This window comes from Dufourea novaeangliae, unplaced genomic scaffold, assembly GCF_001272555.1.
Source record: "Dufourea novaeangliae isolate 0120121106 unplaced genomic scaffold, ASM127255v1 scaffold133, whole genome shotgun sequence".
Classification (NCBI taxonomy): domain Eukaryota; kingdom Metazoa; phylum Arthropoda; class Insecta; order Hymenoptera; family Halictidae; genus Dufourea; species Dufourea novaeangliae.
This window is the reverse complement of record NW_015374011.1, coordinates 609,260-627,838: the sequence shown is the minus strand read 5'-3', so window position 1 is coordinate 627,838 and position 18,579 is coordinate 609,260. Positions and strand designations below refer to the sequence as shown.

The window sequence follows — 18,579 nt, the reverse complement described above, 5'->3', positions numbered from 1 at the left end:
TTCGACAAGACCAATAGATCGACACATTTAATTAATGGAACATTTATGACAGCGTTGCTTGTTCGATTTCGTTTTCCCCTCTTTCTCTTGATCCAAATGCTTGTGAACAGACTCTGCAACCACATTTCCATAGAATTATACTTTTAAGAGTGAATGAAACACTTAGAAATCACTTACCAGCAGCAGCCTTTTTGTCGACCGCGATCAAAGCATCGCAGAGCTCCTTTGCTATAGGGATCTCAGGACCCAATCCTGACGCCCAGATCATCAGCATTCGGAATCCGTGCTCCTTGTAGCTCGCTGGACCTATGATAGGAGCTTTATCGTCCTTTTCATAAGGCTGTCCTCGCTTTACGAAGGGAACATCGAGGTGCAAATTGCTTTCCCTTTTTGTTAAATCATTTTCGCAATCATTCAGACGACTTTAACCCTTTAATGCTCAGTGTGACTTATTTGTCACATCTAGATCATATTTTCAAAGGTTGTATGCGTTGTGTGTGTATTGGGACGATGTTTGAGTTAACTAATCGCGAGAGATAATTTTTTATAAATTTTTAAAATAAATAAAGAAAAAGTTAAAGAAAATATGTTGGTTTAATATCGATATTTTTGAGTTGAAAATAACAAGACATACCAGTGTCATAATTTTGAAATAACGATTTCCGGATTTGGGCGTTAAAGGGTTAACTTACTTGTATCTCGATGACTTCTAACGATCTATGGTCAGAAACACAATTGTTTACCGGTGTATTGATGCTCGATCGCTCGAATCTGCTCCTGCGTGAACGCCCAATGAAGAGCCAGCTTCTTCCAGTCTTCAGGGCCCAAATGTTTGTACGCCAATTTCCATAGAACGGATCGAATGTGTTCAGGAAGCCCACAATTGTTACTAGAGATACTTCCACCTCTGGATCCTTCCCTCCATCTTCTTCTGGCAGGTGTCAGGTCTCGAATCTCCTTGTCAGACGTCGAAGCTTCCTAAAACGGAACGTATCTCATTGTTCCATTATACACGGGGGTCCATTTTATGCTTCATGAAGTCCTCCATTCTAATGTTATTAGGGGCCAAGTATAATCGTTGCGTTTTAGTCTTCATGAAGCAATATAATTTCAGTCGACTTTTATGCCCCATTAGCAGTCGGTTTTAGTCACCTACCGGGGCTGGATAGTCGAGCCTGGCGGTTTTAATGATCATGTCGACGATCGCCGTGAAACTGCCCCTCGCCGCGATGTACAACGGTGTTCTGCCGCTCTGCGAACGATCCGTACAACTTTGCGTTAACTTTATTACCGAGTTCGCGTGTCGTTGGTGTCGATGCTTTTACGCCGAATCGACAAATTTCCACGGCGATCCTGCACGCCTCCGCGTGTAAACTTTGCTCGGGTAGCTTTGCCAGGCGTGTTAGCTCGTCGGGTGACCGTGTTAAACCTGGGTGAACATATATGGGACAAAGAGACGCCTACTTTGATTGCGTTTAATCAAGCTGGCGACACATTGTTCCTGGACACCTTCGTTTGGTCTTTGTTCTTTTGGTCTCCTTTTCGAATTCAATAATAGGGTGTTTATTGTCTTCTGGAATATTCATATCGACCTCTTTCCTTTTGCACAAGTTCTGTTAATGAATAGACTACACGGCACTCGACGAACTAACTTTACAGGTCGACGTAAATTGACGTTAATTAAGGTCACCTGTTCTCTTTGCTCGATATTCGCACCTGCTGCAAGCAACAGCTCGCAAATGTCTGTGTGGCCCATCTCCGCGGCGATATGGATCGGCGATTGCAGTCTCTAGAACACGTCACAGAATCGATTTAATTGAAATTTAATCCAAGAATCGAGAATGTTGTTACACGCACCGTGTTCAAACAGTTCAGATCGACCCCTTTGTTGATCAATATTTCCACTGTTTCGACTTCGTTGTTCTGACAGGCCAGGTGTAGGGGTGTGTTCCCGTACTGTGAATCATTTAACAAAGTCTCTATTCGATGCTGTTTACCGATTTACCCTGTCGAGTCAACTGCGTGTACCTTGCACTGTTTGTTGAGAGCAGCACCGTGTTGAATCATCGAGTCTAATATTCCTTTGCAGCCCTGACTGGCGGCGACGTGAAGCGGCGTGAAACCCATCTAGCAAATCACAATTGACGTTATTTTATTTACAAGGGAACTTTGGTACTCTGCGAATTCGAATTTTTGTTTAAAACTCCGCAGGTTTGTAGGAAACCTCAATAAAACCATCGAGTAATTTTTTCCTGATATTCGGTTCTTTAGGGTGAAATCACCCCTTAAGAAGAAATTTTCTGGTGGCAATCGAAAGTTTCCGATTTTTCCGATAAATTTATAGTTATTAAAAATTTGCTGAAATCAACTAAAATCGCGATCCATAGGGCATTAAAGTTCCTTCGTCAGATGTTCAAGGGTCCTATTCGTTTCACTAAAAACCTTCATCCCTTAAGTGATCCTACTTTTCGAAAGAGCTATCACGTGTATTATTTCAATTAGAAAGGAAAGATCATTTACTTGATCGGTGATCTCCGTGTTAGCTCCCGCCCTTAATAATAATTGAGCTATAGCAGTGTCCCTCGTTCTCGTAGCCACGTGAAGGGGTGTGTTCCCGTCGCAATCCACTGCGTCCACGTTCGCTCCCAATGTAATCAAGATCTCAACGGCTGCCATGTTTTCTTGCGCACATGCACAATGTATCGGTGTTTGTTCCTTCTAAAAAATCGTTGTCAAATTTCTTACAATATTATATTAGACACGTTTGTCAGAAAAATTGCTTGCGTTACTACGATTTTTATCTCTGTTGGAGCAAAGATCCGACTGTATATGGGTCAGAAGGATTACAGGGACAAATCGACAAGACGCAAATATTCTGTGACTCCGTGTGGAGAGAAAAGGAGAAAGAGTGAACCGGAAGCAACGCAAAAGGGGCACCCAGAGTTCCATAAAATTTCGTGAAAGGGGCTGCTGTTAGATTCACGCGGCTACAGGGCTTCTTGCGCTCTCTCTCCTTCGGGGATTTCACTTGTCTTCGCGATAAGAAGGCAATATAGCTAATGCTAGAGACCTACTTTCCACCGGTTTATTTGAATCAGGTGGGAAGCAGAGGGTGGACCAGTTTCCGTATAAATTGAAGTTTCTTGCCTTTGCATCCAAAGCAACGCACGGGGGGATATTTGCATCTTCACGGCAATTCGAAACAGATTAATATTTCTTCGAGCATATACGGGACGCAGCCTCAGATATTACTTCTGGTGTTGTCCGACGAAACGGAGATTCTCATTGCAAAAATCATACACAGAGGATACGTGTGTTCTCTCGAAGATTAATTTAGTTCGAAACTTTGGATTGAACGATTCCACGCGTTAGGTAATCTGTTAATTGTATAGGAAGATCTGAAATAGTATAAAGGATGTCCCAAAATAACTTCGACTCCCGGAAATGTGGGGTTCCTGGGAGCCGAAGCTATTTTGTGACATCCTGTATTCTCGTGCAGGTGACAGGAGTTGTCAGGGCTTTATAAATTCAACTATCCTTGGAGACCTTGGTTTCGAGGCTTTCATTATCAAATTCTGACGGTATCGAGCTCCACACAGTTTCACGTTCGTGGTTCCAATCAACCGTTCCACCTTAAGCCATGGAGTTATATATATCACACGTAGCCACGAAAGCACAGCTACCGAACTATATGTATGCTTTGGGCAGTGGTTTCACAGTGGTGGGTCTGCGTCATGGGGAAGTCGATCCTGGATGAATGCTTAGCAGGATGGAGCGGCTTCTTCATGAATAAAGGGGTAGGAAGCGTCCAGAACATGGAGAATAGAAAGGACCGCCACTGTACGCGTGTCTGTGTTATTTCACGTAATTTATGCGGGGGAACGCTTTCTCCGTGAAGTTGTGAATCCTTTGAAACGTTTGCACAGGTACGTTATCGCTGCGCAGCTCCCGGAACGCGTAAAATAAGCTTAATCCTCGTCTAAAAATATTACTTAGCCGGATAAGTGGGGCTTAAACGAATACCTTTCCGTTTCAATTTGCATTTTACATGTATCAGTGAACGGTAGAAAGCACCGAGGGTTTATATGAAATTCTTCTTTTGCATGTACGTAACATTTTAATGAATAATTTCCGTGCAGCTTTCCTGCATATTTTTCTTTAATGGAAATAGAGATCATATTGGGCTTGTCCTACCTTGTCGATGGCATTCAATTCGATTCTGGATATATTTGAGAGAGCTGTTATCACAGTCGGGTGACCAGCACTGGCTGCATGATGAAGTGCAGTCGCGCCGGTGCAGTCGGTTGCATCGCCGTTCAACGATTCCACAGTCTCCGCGAGGTACTCGACGACGTCCACGTTGCTGCCTCGGGCGGCGCACATTAAAAGGGTGTATTGTTTCTGGAGCAAACACAGCCTTGCTTTACGAGTCTCGTGTTCCGAAGAACGTTCACGTTGTTATAAGGTGCGTTCCGGATGGAATGTGAATGAAATTACTGTTTCATCGATGGAATGCAGTGGGGTGTGCTACAACGAATAGTTTTTATAATTACAATCAGAATGCTGGAACGAAAGAATATTGTTATAGCCAGACCTGTTTTTGCAAATACACTGCGTGGCATAACTATTAAAACACCCCAAAGATTTCCAGTTCTTATGGTATTGTAGTTGAAATAAAATGGAACAAAGGCATATCTGAAATTTTCTTGAGAAATAATGTTTCTCCAGAAAAGGATAGATTATATTCCCTAGGAAATAGTAGTTCGATTTTATTTTAATCATAATACATAAGGGATGAAAATTTTAGGGTGGTTTTATTGTTATTCAAGATCTGCTTACTTTGTTTACTATTTTATCAAGTTCCAAAAGAAATAAATATTTCTTCAAAATTTATCGAACTCTTCGTTGAACCGTACCACGCTGTACCATTCCATATTTCTTTTATTGGAGTAATTTTTTAGTAGAAATAATATTTTCGGACGGTAAGCTTGAATGATCACTCAAGGGACTTAGCGAGGAAATTGGAAATTTTGTCGAGATGCGAGCCTTGATGAAGGAAACGTTTTCCCCGGATGAGAACACGTTTGAGGTTCGTTTCTATCGCGGAGAAAGAATCTCAGGAAAGATCGTGACTCGGTTCCATGATTCCGTACCCGTTTGTACTGTAATAGCCTTCGATTCCTTTTCCTATCTCGGATCCTGAACACGAGATTCTCGCGAGAAAGAGAGGTCTGCTAGGTAATACCGTTTTATAGATGAGAGGGGAGGGAATCCAGGGAAAGTTATGAATAATATATTGATTCAATTAGTGAAATACCTTGTTCACAGCCGACACATTTGCTCCGGCGTTGATTAACATCTTCACGGCGTCCCTGTGCCCGTACCAGGCCGCCATGTGCAACGGGCGCATACCAAACTTAAAATATTACAGACACAATTGTAATTAACATCGCATGGTATACGTGTGGAAAGTTTCAGGCACACTTTAATAGAATTTTTGGAAATTAATATAAGTTCGAAGATAGGAAATAATCTAATTTATCAATATTTCCATTAGAGATGACTTGGTACCTAATTTTTAAATTCTTGAAACTCGATTCCGAAACTTTGTAAGATTTCATAACTCTCGAAACTTTTGAAACTTTCGAAACTTGAAGCGCTGCTTTTGTTTTGTAGGAGTAATATTCTGTTTTAAGAACTGAGAAGTCAGCAAAATTGTTTCTTGGATTCTTGGATTTCGAGGGGTTTCGAGGTTTCTATGTTTTGGGAAACCCATCCCTAATTCTAACAATGAATCATCAATTTTCCGTTCCATTGATCCTTCATCTGAATAATTTGATACCAAATGCATCGATAAAATATATTACCTTGTCCCTGGCCTCGATGTCGCATTTCGCCTGTATCAGCATTTCGATGATCTCCGTGTTTCCTCTGGACGCGGCCCAATGGATCGGCGCTCGACCATACTGAACCATCATTTTCAGTTACGAGAAACCGCCGTATTGCGTAAAATAACAGGCCGTCGTATTTATGGGGCGTACCGCGTGGTTTAAAATATGGGAATTTCCAAGGCTCGCCGGGCATTTTCGTTTCGGGTCGGGTCGGTCTTGCGGTCTCGCGAATAACCCACGTTTAATGTTACAACGGCGTGAATTTAATGGGTCGCCGTGGAAGGAACTCGGAGAGAGACACCTTCATTAACATACTTTCGATAAAGAGTCGCGGAGACAATTTCGTCCGTGGCGATGAAAATTTCAATTGAATTATTCCGTCTTGTAGCTGGACAGAAGTCTAGGGACGAGGTAGAATTACGTTTCGGGAAGCTGCCTAAAAGTTTTTAGTGGTATAGCCTCGTTTCAGCCGGACGACGAATGGTAATGCTCCAAAAGATTTTGAAAGTTTTAGCGGCCCCGATGAGCATCCGAGCGAAATATCCCATATTTAGTTGGATAGATGGGTAAGCCTTGTAAGAAAAATTATGATACTCGCAACAGCTGCGATGAGTTTGTAAGTGGAATATCCTAGCTTTAGTCGGGCTGAAAGGAAGGTTAAACAAGATTTTAAGGTTTCAGTGACCGCGATGAAACTCTGAGTGGCGTGTCCTATATTTCGTCAGATGGAAGGCACACCTTTCTAGAATACCATTGTGAACGCGATAAGACTAAACCGCAGATTCAGCGTTCGTTGAGCTAATGATACAACTTAGTAAAATCTTACAACACCGATAACACTGCAAGTAGAACATGTTGTACTTGATCAGACCAGAGATACTAAAATGTTATAGGTGTACCAATTACGATAAGGCTCTGAATGGAATATTCTCTATTCTAGTCGATTAAAGGTATACATTATTGAAGTACCATAGTTTCAACTGCTAGGTTAAATTCTAAGTAGTACAGTTCCTGTTTTATCAGCCTGGAGATAAAAGTTGTTAAAGCATGGTTTACGATCCATGATAAACTTTTACTGGTAGAATGTTCCGTTTTTATCTACACAAAGGCCCGGTTTAGAGTACAATACCGGCGAATCTGTAGCTACACCAGAGCATCCAGTGAAATGTTCCGTTTTTAGTCAGACAAACGTCGCGTTATTTTCGTGGCGCGCCACTGTTGCACCCCTGTCATGTTATCTCGTGTTTCGGAGCGTGTAACACGTTTTGCATGACGTTACCGTTATCGAAGTGGTGCCAAGTGAAAGATTTCATTTCCAACTAGATCATTCCCTGCCCTTACCGCAGGACACTCTAGTCGAAATCACGAAAACCTTGCAACGAAATTTCTCGTGGCTGTCGATGTTTCCACGATTATTTCTAAGGAGTTGTACGATTTTGAACGTCGTAAAGAAATTTATAGGTGGGGGGCTTACTTTGGATTTTTTTTTCTTGTCAAACTTACATTGTTCCTCGAATCGACGTCGACGGTCTCTTTGAGCACTTTGCGAACGGTGTCCGCTTCGTTTTTTATCACAGCCTCGTGTAGCAAGAGATCGTTCTTAAGTACTGTCAAGAAAAGAAACTTTGATAAAGGAAACTATAACATTCACGAAGTAACTCGATTTTTAAATTTAAATCCGAGATTCTCTATGTCGCTGAACAAAATGTTATTGGAAAGAAAGAAAATATACGGATTTCTATATGGAATAAATTTTTCAAGCTCGTATTTATCTAAAAATTCGTTCCATTGGGAGATCTGAATGTTCTTTTTCGTGTCTCGTATTTCGCTCGCATACACACGATGTAGTGGATGTCTTTTGCCACGGCAGACCTGCATTTTACAGAACTTTTCACGCTACCGATTGTCGTGTGTCTCTCAGGAGAACTACCAACTTATATTTCTTTTTGACGCATGGAATGTTAGAAATTGAAAGTGAGAAGGTCTTGAAGTTGACAAAAATTGTGGTACAACCTATTCAACCAATTTTAAACCCTTCTTCGCACGATACTATACTGTATATCAATTTTCACGCGGTAGAATATTGTTTGTCGCGTCTATTGTACCTACTTACTTCTAGCAGTCTTTTGAGTCAACACCTCCCCCTTGATCGCCTCGTTGATATTCACGGGCGAGGGTGTCTTCTCGATTTCCCCATTGTCCACCATCGTTCTCGTTCCCTACGCCCGTCTCGTTCGCATGTTTCGTTGGCTCCACGCGTATTTATCAGACCTGAAAGTCGTACCATTGACGAAAATTGTGTACGGTTCGCGGTCGGTTAACTTTCTGCTCTAAATTGAGCTGCCTGTTGACCCGGATACGGGGAGACTATTTCATGGAATTCGTCGAGTGGGGGGTACTGGTAATTACGAATGTACAGGTGCTACCAAAAATACCACTACTCCAGATTAACTGGGAAGAAACAAAAAATATTTTGTACAAAAGTTTTAGGGGTTAGAAAGAGGCATCTGATGGTGACCTTGATCATGACATAAGGGTTAAATTTAGAAGTCATTTCCATTTTTAGTACCTGATTTGACCTTCAAATGATCCCTAAAACTTCGTCCTTTCCAGTTAATCTGGGGCACTTATCTTTTTGGTACACCCTGCACAATATCAACTGAAACTTCTCGTCTCACAGCAATTACACGTTAACAAAATACGCAGTGTACGAAGATAAAAACGTGTATTCCACCGTTTCCATTGACTTTTCAAAAGTCAATTACAAGTGAATTATTTAATTGCTGCCGAAACACGGGGCGTGTATAAATGATCCGTTAATTCGTAACCGTTTTCATCGTTATTATTGATTTTCCCTGGTTTTTGACTAGTTCTTGATGGATGTTCAATAATCCCCATGCATTTTACCATTCTGGAATCACACGTCGCATCATCCATAGAGGTCGTGTTCCGCCTGAAAATTACCCCGCTCCATAAATGAAATAATTATAACGCATACTTGCGGTGCCCCGTGCGTACAACGTTACGAGACACGCAAGCTTTACATCCGCCAATTTACACGGATATACACCTTCGGTCCCTGGCTGTGCTGGAATTAACGTTGTTACATCATGAGCTACAATATGTAATTTACGAGCCGTGTCAAAGTGTCTTTGAGAGATTGTTACACTGTTCATTCTGGTGGCGATTTCCACAAATATTTTCTTGGAAACTAAGGTTGATCCAAGTCTCTGTAATAATTGATTTACCGTAATACGAAAGAAGTTAAAGTGGCGCCGTCTAGAATCGATTTTTTAATTTTTTGTTGGTAGACACGACTCGTTCTGACGTGAAAACCATCTAGCTTAATTGGATCGTTTAAAATTGTCTTCGGAGACGTAATTGACGACGGGGATTCGTTCCCCCGACGTTTTATTTATCACGAGCAATAGACGAAAATTTAAAATTATGATCCCCAAGAAACTGCCCTGGCGTATCAAGATGTACAGGACTCGTTAAGCCGGACGGAAACATAAATTCCGGGACAGTAGGTGACGTTACAACGTGATAAAGAAGCTTTTGTTTCGAACGGATGCTCTCTTCACAGGCATTACGCAAATGAGTCTCGCGAGGTTCACTATCAAGCAACGGGTGATATTTTCCTCGGATACGATTGTCGAGTTTGTAAAATATAATCCACGGTATAAGGAAACTACGAAAGGGAAAAAGTATCGTCCGTGGAAACGGTAAAGGCAGCTCTTTGAAAATGTATAAATATGAAACATTCCCTCGCAGCTGAACACGAGATTCATTCGTTCTTTTTCTGATTTCACAGAAAAGTGTATCGGAGTATTTCACAATAAAAGCAACGTGGCGGAAAACGCGTGCGTCAAAAGCTCAACATGGTTTTTCCACGCGGCGAAATTTTCCGTAACGTTTCATTAATTAATGAAGCAGACACTCGTGAACCTCAATTACGGTCGGACGATCAACGAAACGAATTAACGAAACAGTTGTTTGTGTTACAATATGAATATGTAACAAGTAAAATCCGACACGAGAACAATTCATTCGTTCAAATTTCACGCGGGGCTGGAAAAGTTTTAATAAGGAGCTTTCCATTTCTGCCGTTTTTCACTCTTAATATTTTTACAATTTAATTCATTAGGGAGTAACCATTTACGATTCCAGCCACGTGAACAGCGAGATGAGATAAAAAAAAATCTTCAAGGTAATAAGAGCGGAACAGACGGCTTTTCCAGGAATTCGTTGGATGCGAGGAGTTGGATTGCTTCAGAATGGGCTCTCATTATCGTTTCCGTGAACTTTTCGCCTTTATCACCGCGTGATTCTCCTCCAAAACGATCAACTGTTTCAGAAACTTTTTTTTACGAGTACACCTGACCGTTTTGTTGGTAGACGATAGTGAATACAGAAGATAGGAGTTTGTTCTTCGGTGATATTGGAGTCTGCTCATTAAGGTTACTTAGTTGTCCCTATGAAGGTGTAACTGTAACGAGGTACTGGGTTGAAATTCTTGTCTCGAGACAGTCGCTGTCCGAACCACAGCTGAATCGAATTCTAGCGAACGTGACGTCGTGCCCATTGCGACCATAGATTACATTTACAGCTGACATTGTCGAAATTCAGTTGAACACTGGTTGTGTATCTCACTGGCATGAGTGTAGGATCTAACAAGGGAAACTACTGAAACCGCACCCATCGATTTCAATGAAATTTCTATGGGAGATAGTCGTCCGACAAATATTGGATACGTATTATTATTTACCGGTCATCGTACACATTAAGGGGGTGATAACAGCCCTCAAAATTGAGGGATGAAAATATATTTTTTGGAATATTTCTGAAACTAGGAGTAAGAAAAAGTCGTTTGTTTGAAAATTGTGTGTTTTTGAATGGGGAATTTAGCCACATCAGAATATTAAACAAAAAATTTTAATTTTTAATATTTTATTTAAGGAAATAATTCTTTCTTAGGGTCTCTTATGCAATCAAATTCACCATTCGAAAACACACAATTTTCAAACAAAAAACTTTTTCCTACTCCCTCTAGTTTCCGAGATATTCCAAAGAATATATTTTCATCCCTCAATTTTGGGGGCTGTTATCACCCCCTTAACATGGACGATGGCGAATACATAAAAATACGTATGGAATATTTTTTGGAGAACTGTCTCCCACATAAGTTTCATTAGAATCGGTGTGAGTTCGGTATTTTCCCTTGTAAGTAGAATGTACCGTGACCAGTCAGACACGGGTCAGGATCAGTATAGCGAAAGTTTTGAATTCTTATGCAGTAGGATAAAATTATCTTTCAAGTTTCATTAATTGATAATTGTAAAGATGAAATTTATAAAATAATTGACTTGTGGACCAAAAACTTGTCATTAAATGGAAGATGTAATTAAATAAGTGTTGAATATGTTGTAATCATATTAGACAAGGGTTTATGTCAATAAACAACGTAATGAGTTAAACAATGGTCAGACCTATCGATTGGTTTGGACACGCGATTATTCTTACACATCGAACGTGAAAGAGACCGAACCTCGTGGAGCCTTCGATTGACCTACAAATAGCTGAAATGGAACGTTGGGAACATTTCGTATCGACAGGCTAATCCGCGGAATTGACGCATATTTTTTTTTTTAACTTCACTGTTGATCCACTCCATTAACGTCTCACGCAGCTGCACGTGTCGTGGCATAATGTTGGATTGTCCTTGTCTAAATGTTTGAGGCGAAGAAAAAATTCTGGTGACCAGTTTTGAAAGCTGATATTGTATAGAAAGATAACAATCTAATGCAATATCCATATGGCATTAATTAATCTTTCTCCAGAACAGAATAGGTTATATACCCTAGAAAAAAGTGGTTCGCTTTTATTTTAACCACAATATATAAGGATTGAAAATTGTAGGATGGTTTTATAGGTATGCCACGTACTGTATTTCGTTGAGCGAGCTTTCAGCTACCTCTGAATTTTTGTTAATATGAAGACGGAATATCCCGTATCGTTTTAATTAATAATGATAATGTTTTTACACCAAAAATATCATGGAAAATGTGTCATTCTGTACTCGTTAATTAACAGAATAACGCAATTTCATAATGGTTTTCGATTCTCCACGGTATCCTGAATGGTCTGATCGGTCATGTCTGTTTCTACTTCACGCACCGATGAGCTCCACAGCGGTGATCGCTGAAGCGTGTCGGTTCCGTGATTTCCATACGTGTTCGCGAAATTAATTTTCCCCGGTGCGTTTGTCTGCGCGCAATAAGTGGCAGGTTTAATTCACTCACCTCGAGGAGGAGGCTCGTGAGAATGGGTTTCACGCGTGGCTGAACACCTATCGTTGACATGCACCAATTAATTCGGTTAGATTCTAGAGTGACGCACGAGACATCATTCGTTCTTGAATAAATTCATATCAGGGTCGAATCGATCTCACGATCATCAGAGATCACATTCTACAGGATGGACCACGAAACGTGATCAGCTTAGATTATTCTACTGCTACCTGTCCGATCGAAAATTTGTTTGCCAAGTGTAACATGATTTAAGGAGAGCTTTAAAATTGTTGTACAAAATTTTTTGGCAACCTTTTTTTCTAGAGTTTTCAAGGTACCTTTCAGTTTTTGTATAGATAAACATTTTTGCAAGCAAAATTTCGATCGAACAGTTAGCTGTAGAAAAACCTTGTTTGTTGGAGTTCGTGTATATTGGCAGTCCATATGCAAGTCCATGCATATTGGATTTTTTTTTCAATTTCCCGTTGCACGCAGGGAATACAAAAAATACACAGTAATTGAACAAACATTGTTGATATGAACTGTATTATTTGTCGCCTGAAAGTCTCGCAGTTTTTCCAACGGATCAATGAAACGGTGTAAATAGAGAGGGGCGAACGTTTGCCACGCGATTCCACGGCGAGAAGTCAAGTAATTAGCGGTAACCGTCCAACCCCCTGTTTGCTTTTCCCTTTCTGTCGTTGCCGCCACCAGCAAAACGCTCGTGTCAAGAAAAATGGCGGGAAACAGGGGTTTAGGGGGGGGGGATGAATAATAATCGTGGGACGATGTCGCCTTCGTTCAAACGACGCGTACACAATCGCCTTCCCCTGGTAGCTTTTGTGCTAAAAATAAAAGACTCGGAACATTGTACCGCGTCAATGGTAATCTCTTGCTGTTCCTCGATCATCGGACCAGCCGTTCCACCCCTTGTAGGACACCGAACTGGCAAAAGTCATCGTTGGCTGTTTCCCCCCCATCGGACAAACCTTCCTTTATTGTTATCGTTACAATAGGAGGAATGTTGTAATTTTTTATCGGCGTTCCGGCTTGCATTTCACATTTCCGGGAAAGACTAAAAATAATCGTGATGCAACGATGCCGCAGGATGCAAGCCACTTTTCTCGATTCCATACGCGTTCGTTTTTCCATCCACGTATCTCTGCGTTCTCAGCGGATGGAATTCCTTTCCTGATCTCGATAAGTAGTTATATCGTGACTTTCATGTTAGGATATTTCGACCACGTGTCTTTATCACTGCGTGAACTTTCGACAGGATTTTATAATGAAGATTTTATAATGAGAAGAATTGTGTATTTATAAGGACCGAGGTCGTGGAGATGTTTTAAATTGGAAACAGAAAAGTCGGTCGTATTCCTCGTTGATTTTTCACGTAGCATTCTTGTGCGAAAAATAAACGGTGACCTATGTTATTCCTATGAACTGTCAACTTATTCTTGTTCCTCGAGGACAATGTTCCCCGCGGTCGAGTAACAAATTCACTAAGTGCAAAAATAACCTTTCAACTTTTATGTAAAGGTATAGATATTAAAAATCTAATTTTCATCTGTCGAATATTCATTAATATTATTATCATTTAAAATTCGACTTTAATAGTTACAAAATCTCTTAAGTGTTTTCCTTATTCGTTTTATTTGCTAGTAGTATTCGATCTTCGTTTCGATCACGATCGAATTTGGTACTCGCCAAGCATTCACGCAGAGCTTTCAGGTTTGATCGACGTTAAGACTATTAGGCCTCAATGGTACTCTGCTAGTTACGGAGCTATATGTGGAGAAGGCTGATAATTTCCGGCTTCCATACGCAATTAATTACGAACATTTACGTTGGGTCTTTTATCACGGCAAGCAGTTTCCCAATGGCGTACGAGTTCGCCGAGAGTTCCGTTGCTTTCACAGTAATTCGAGCAAGGACTGCGGGAAGTATCCCGGGATACATATATATACCTACGTATTCAGTGAATTCTGATATCGGGCAGTCATATATCGCGGATACAAAAATGTCCCGTACTTCGATTATCGATTGAAACTTCCAATAAGCGAGGGTGTGATCCGGCCCGTGGCTTGGGAACAGTTTTCAATAAGCATTCCTGTTCCTCGTGGTATTGCTACAGATCGAACTACAGTGAGAGTCAAAATTACGTATACACCTTACAAATGTGAGGTTCGTGTAATACTTTTGTCGCACCCTACTATTGTGAGATCATGGATGAATAAGCAGTTAAAAAATTGGTGAAAAAAAAAGTCAAAGTTATAACCGCACAATTTTGTAAATATCGTTAAATATGGTAAATGTAGAGTCACCAGATTTCAATGTAATAGAGCATTTATGCGAAATGTTAGGTTCTAAATTGAGAGAAATAAATCTGAATGAATCTCATACCTTTAATGTGTATACTCACTTTTTACTCTCGCTTATAAAGAAACGATAGAGTGTGATACAATAAAAAATATGGAACGAAGATTAATCCTTAACAATCGGGCGATTAGTGTCAGGAAGAAGCAATCCAACAACCGTGTAACAATTTTAATAAACAACTGAATGTTATTTTCCGGTACCGTGTATGCCATTTACTGTCAATTGAAGGTATTCAAACGTTAGATCTTCGAAAATTCGCCATTGGATTGTGACAGTGAAATAAAAATTTCGGTTTGTCTCTGGAATGGTCTTTAGTTAGGATTATATTTCATTAATATACACTGGAATCTACTTTCAGAGAATTCTAATTCTCTCGACGAGTTAGCAATATCATCGTTTCGAGGGAAGCTCAATTTTCAACCACGGAAAAATAGTGTCACGCGATAACGATGATTAATAATGGATCGGATAAGAGTCCACGCCACTTGCTAAAGCGGCGGCAGCTGTTAACCCAGATCGAGGAATTCGGATTTCACGCTGGCATTGAATGGGCCCATTGATGCGCGTGTTTCATCTGGCTAAACGAAACAAGTCGCTTGGTTCTTTTATTTTCTTTTTTTCCCCTCTAGTTACCGTCCATGTCGGAACATCTGACGTCCTGCCAGGATATAGGAGAAAAACCAAGGGAGTAAAAATTAACCGAGTCATTTATCACTCGCTAGAAGTTCTATCAATAAGTCACGTCGGACGGCTCTATCTACTTAGATCGATGCTAAGTTTGCAATGATCTTGGGCCGTGTTGGGAGGGAAAAGTAAACCGACACTCAAGTTGGGTTGGGGTCACGCGTTAATCACCCTCAGATTTAATGATTTTTTTTCCTTTCTCGAGGGTAATCGATCTGTCGCGAGGAAAGTTTGCTCCACACCTGAGAAATTGCGTTATTTAAAATATTCACGAAGCATTCGGGTCCTGTTATACGTCGCGCCTGTTGGTCGATTCTTTTTCTTAACATGCTAATCAGGCGATTTTTCAGTCATGATTGCCTATGTACAAGCAGTGAAATTTTGAATAAAATTATCGAGATACGTGTTCCCTGACGCACGATAATCGTGTATAAGTTATACAGAAATTAACAGAGGCAATTATCGGCACACAGAATTAAGTATTCTTGGAAAATATACGTCAGCAGATTAACCCTCCGCGACCCCCCTTATTTTTATTTCTTCCGTCATCCTCTGGGCTTTTTATATCCAAACTTATTTATTTTATAGAATTCCAAAAAATCTGAAAAAAATTCCAGGTTTCTTCCCAGGGTCTTTATTACACGATCCAATAGCTTTTAAAATTGGATGTTAAAAGTTTGTTTAATAACAATCTCTTCGTTTCAAAGAAATTTCGCTTGTGTCATAAAAGACCCAGGGAGGGTCTCGGAGGGTTAATAAAAGCAACCAGCGTTTAAAATTAAAAGAGTACTACAAAATTATAACTTATAAAGTCTGCAGTGAATATTTTCCAAATAAGGAATAGCCTCATTAAACAGAAACATTTTTATTAATTTAACGCGGCCAAGTGTACTAACCAAAACGTTTTACAGAAACGTTGAAAGAAGTCCTGAATAATTCCACAAAACAGCTCTCGTTTCACGTGTCCAGAAAAGTAACGTGGCCGCTCTCTTTAAAGACGCCGCGGGCTGTTTAATTAGCGAGACTTTTCGCGAACAGGAGGGAACAATAGCTGTAGATCCAGCGTGATTCGTCGAGGCGAACCAAAGGCGATTGCGTGTGGCGGTATCGCGTTGAAATTCGAACTTTGGAGGAAGATGTTCCCGCCCATCCGCGAAGTACCATGGAACAACCTGCGGCCTCAAGGGGATAAACGATGGGGGGTGTACTTGTGGTTAATTAGAGAGCTTCGAGTCGAGTGGAAGGCACTCTGTGCGAATGTATCTTCAACGAAATTTGTCCCCACTGTGTGCCGGATTGTCACGCCCTTTTATCACTGTCTAATTACCATTAAAAGCAACCACCCCCCACCCTCCGCGCAACTAACGGCTTCTCTTCACGGTACATCTCAACCACGTTGTCACACTGACATCCTTCATTCGAATTGCAAAGTGGTTCAAAGTGGAGAAATTAAAATTTTCTCACCTGTACACTTGTTTCTTGAAGCTGGATTTTTTCTGGTTTCTTTTTAAGGGTTGAAAGGGGGGGTGAACGTTGAGCTTCCAGTCGGCAGAACGACAGCGTTCGGCGTTCTGTTTCCGTTCCACGACGTTCACGGCACGAAGGGCGGCATGCTACTGCCCGAATCATCCCCGTTTCACCCCCTACTCACCCCATTATTAGGGCGACGGTAGCGCGGCTACGTGGTGAATTCGACGACTATGGTAGGCGTTCGCTGCAGTCCAATCTGCAGAGGTCTCATGTTACTTTTCTTCTTGTTTTTTTTTTGTATTTTCGTTTATCTTTGTGCTGTTCGTTTCGAGGTCAACCCCACCGAAACAACCCCGTGTATTGGTAAACACATTTTCCTTTTTTAATTCCGTGCACCTATTTCTCGAAATATGTTGGGCCGATCTAAGCAGGCGAAGAATTTTATTATATAAATCATTTAGCACCAGTTGCACATAGACTGGTTACTTTAAAGCGAGTGCACCGTCCTGGGGATGAATCTTCGGCAGGATGCTTTCACGGCGATTGAGGGAGAGGGGTGAGAGTAATTATTTATTCATCGATCGGGAAAGCTTACTTTTTTAAATTCTCGAATACTCGAAGATTACGACGGTGTTCTTTCATGAAATGTATATCAGATTGCGCTGTAACTTGAATCATTCACGAGCGAAGTAGCTCCGAGATGGGAACCGTTCGATACAGGCACTTTGGAGAGATTATTTTAATTATCACGCCAGTTCAGGAGTCCTTGCATTTAGAATTTTCTTCCGAAATCATTTAAGATGCTTACACAATCTGTGGATGAGTAATAATTTCTCAATGTTTTTGTCTCGAACTGGAAATTATCTGACGTGAACCTTGTTACCGAGAAATTTCCAAGAAATACATATTATACTTGCGGAGTTTATGATAATGTTTTGATTCAGGTATGTATTTTATGGACCTTAGCGATGATATGTATTATATAATTAGACTTCAGATTTTATGCAATTATGGGCTATATAAACTCGTGGTTCTCGATTTTCGAGTCGCGTCTCTTCAGAAAAGTCCTGATCCTCATTATTTCACTCGTGTAATGACAAGTTTCCAGAGGATTGCTCGGTGATCGAAAGTAAATCACAGGGAGCTGCCACGGGTTCGCGTGTGTTTGCATTATCATGCCCGTCCATTGTTTGGCCGGGTTCTGAAATTGAATTTCTGAGTACCGAAACGATGCGTCGCTTTGTGCTTGCCGACGCGACGGTAAAATTGAAAAATAAATCCCGTAAATATTACGTTTTACCCGTTGAGGTCCTTTGTGCTTTTTGGCCGGAAGAGGATACTCGATCGAGAAACACAATGTAAAGGGCGTCCCGGAATTTCTTTTTCAATCTGCTACGCGAAATAACGATCGCGCGTGACTTTGGGTTGGACAGACGATTTTCCGTGAGAATTTCGCGTGGACCGAGCTCTTGAAGGGGGTACAATGCGCAGAAATTTCTGGTGGGACACACTAACAGCTTCCGCCGTATTTCACGGCGAACGTTCATCTGGTTATGCATTATCGCGCGGAATATTCGCGCGATCCAAGAGAAGTTGCATTTTTACGCCGTAACCCCTGCGATTTATCGCCGTGTCCCAATAACCGTTTCTTAGTTCACGTTCACGACCTTCTTATTACCCTTAAATTTAAAAAATTCTCGAGGAGTCTTCAAACACTTATCGATAGTTTACTGTATTTGGAATCATAAAATTTGTTTGGGATACCTATAAGATTATTAGATGCATTTACAAAAAAATTAATTTTTTGTATAAATCACTTTCGATCATTACAATTTTTTTTCGTCGAAATAATGAAAAGATGAGGA

General features: G+C 40.8%; 1 protein-coding gene across 1 annotated transcript; it reads right to left on the bottom strand.

Moving 5' to 3' along the window:
• Window positions 1-27: 27 nt before the first annotated feature.
• LOC107188505 (ankyrin repeat and death domain-containing protein 1A-like) lies at window positions 28-8,098 on the bottom strand. The gene is made up of 13 exons (XM_015576807.1): window positions 8,005-8,098; window positions 7,395-7,498; window positions 5,868-5,966; window positions 5,318-5,416; window positions 4,195-4,401; window positions 2,521-2,718; window positions 2,029-2,127; window positions 1,858-1,956; window positions 1,691-1,789; window positions 1,157-1,252; window positions 744-978; window positions 178-318; window positions 28-113 (listed from the first exon to the last, which is right to left on the bottom strand). Exons 1-13 carry the CDS (start codon window positions 8,096-8,098, stop codon window positions 28-30), a joined length of 1,656 nt encoding a protein of 551 aa, XP_015432293.1.
• Window positions 8,099-18,579: the final 10,481 nt, after the last annotated feature.

What these genes read in the sequence shown, in the direction of transcription:
- LOC107188505 (XM_015576807.1), bottom strand. Translation starts at nt 8,098, where the DNA reads ATGGTGGACAATGGGGAAATCGAGAAGACACCCTCGCCCGTGAATATC. An exon ending in AATTGAATGCCATCGACAAG is followed by an intron (nt 2,719 to 4,194) that starts GTAGGACAAGCC and finishes ACGATTTTTTAG; the next exon opens with AAGGAACAAACACCGATACA. An exon ending in ATCTGAACTGTTTGAACACG is followed by an intron (nt 1,790 to 1,857) that starts GTGCGTGTAACA and finishes GACGTGTTCTAG; the next exon opens with AGACTGCAATCGCCGATCCA.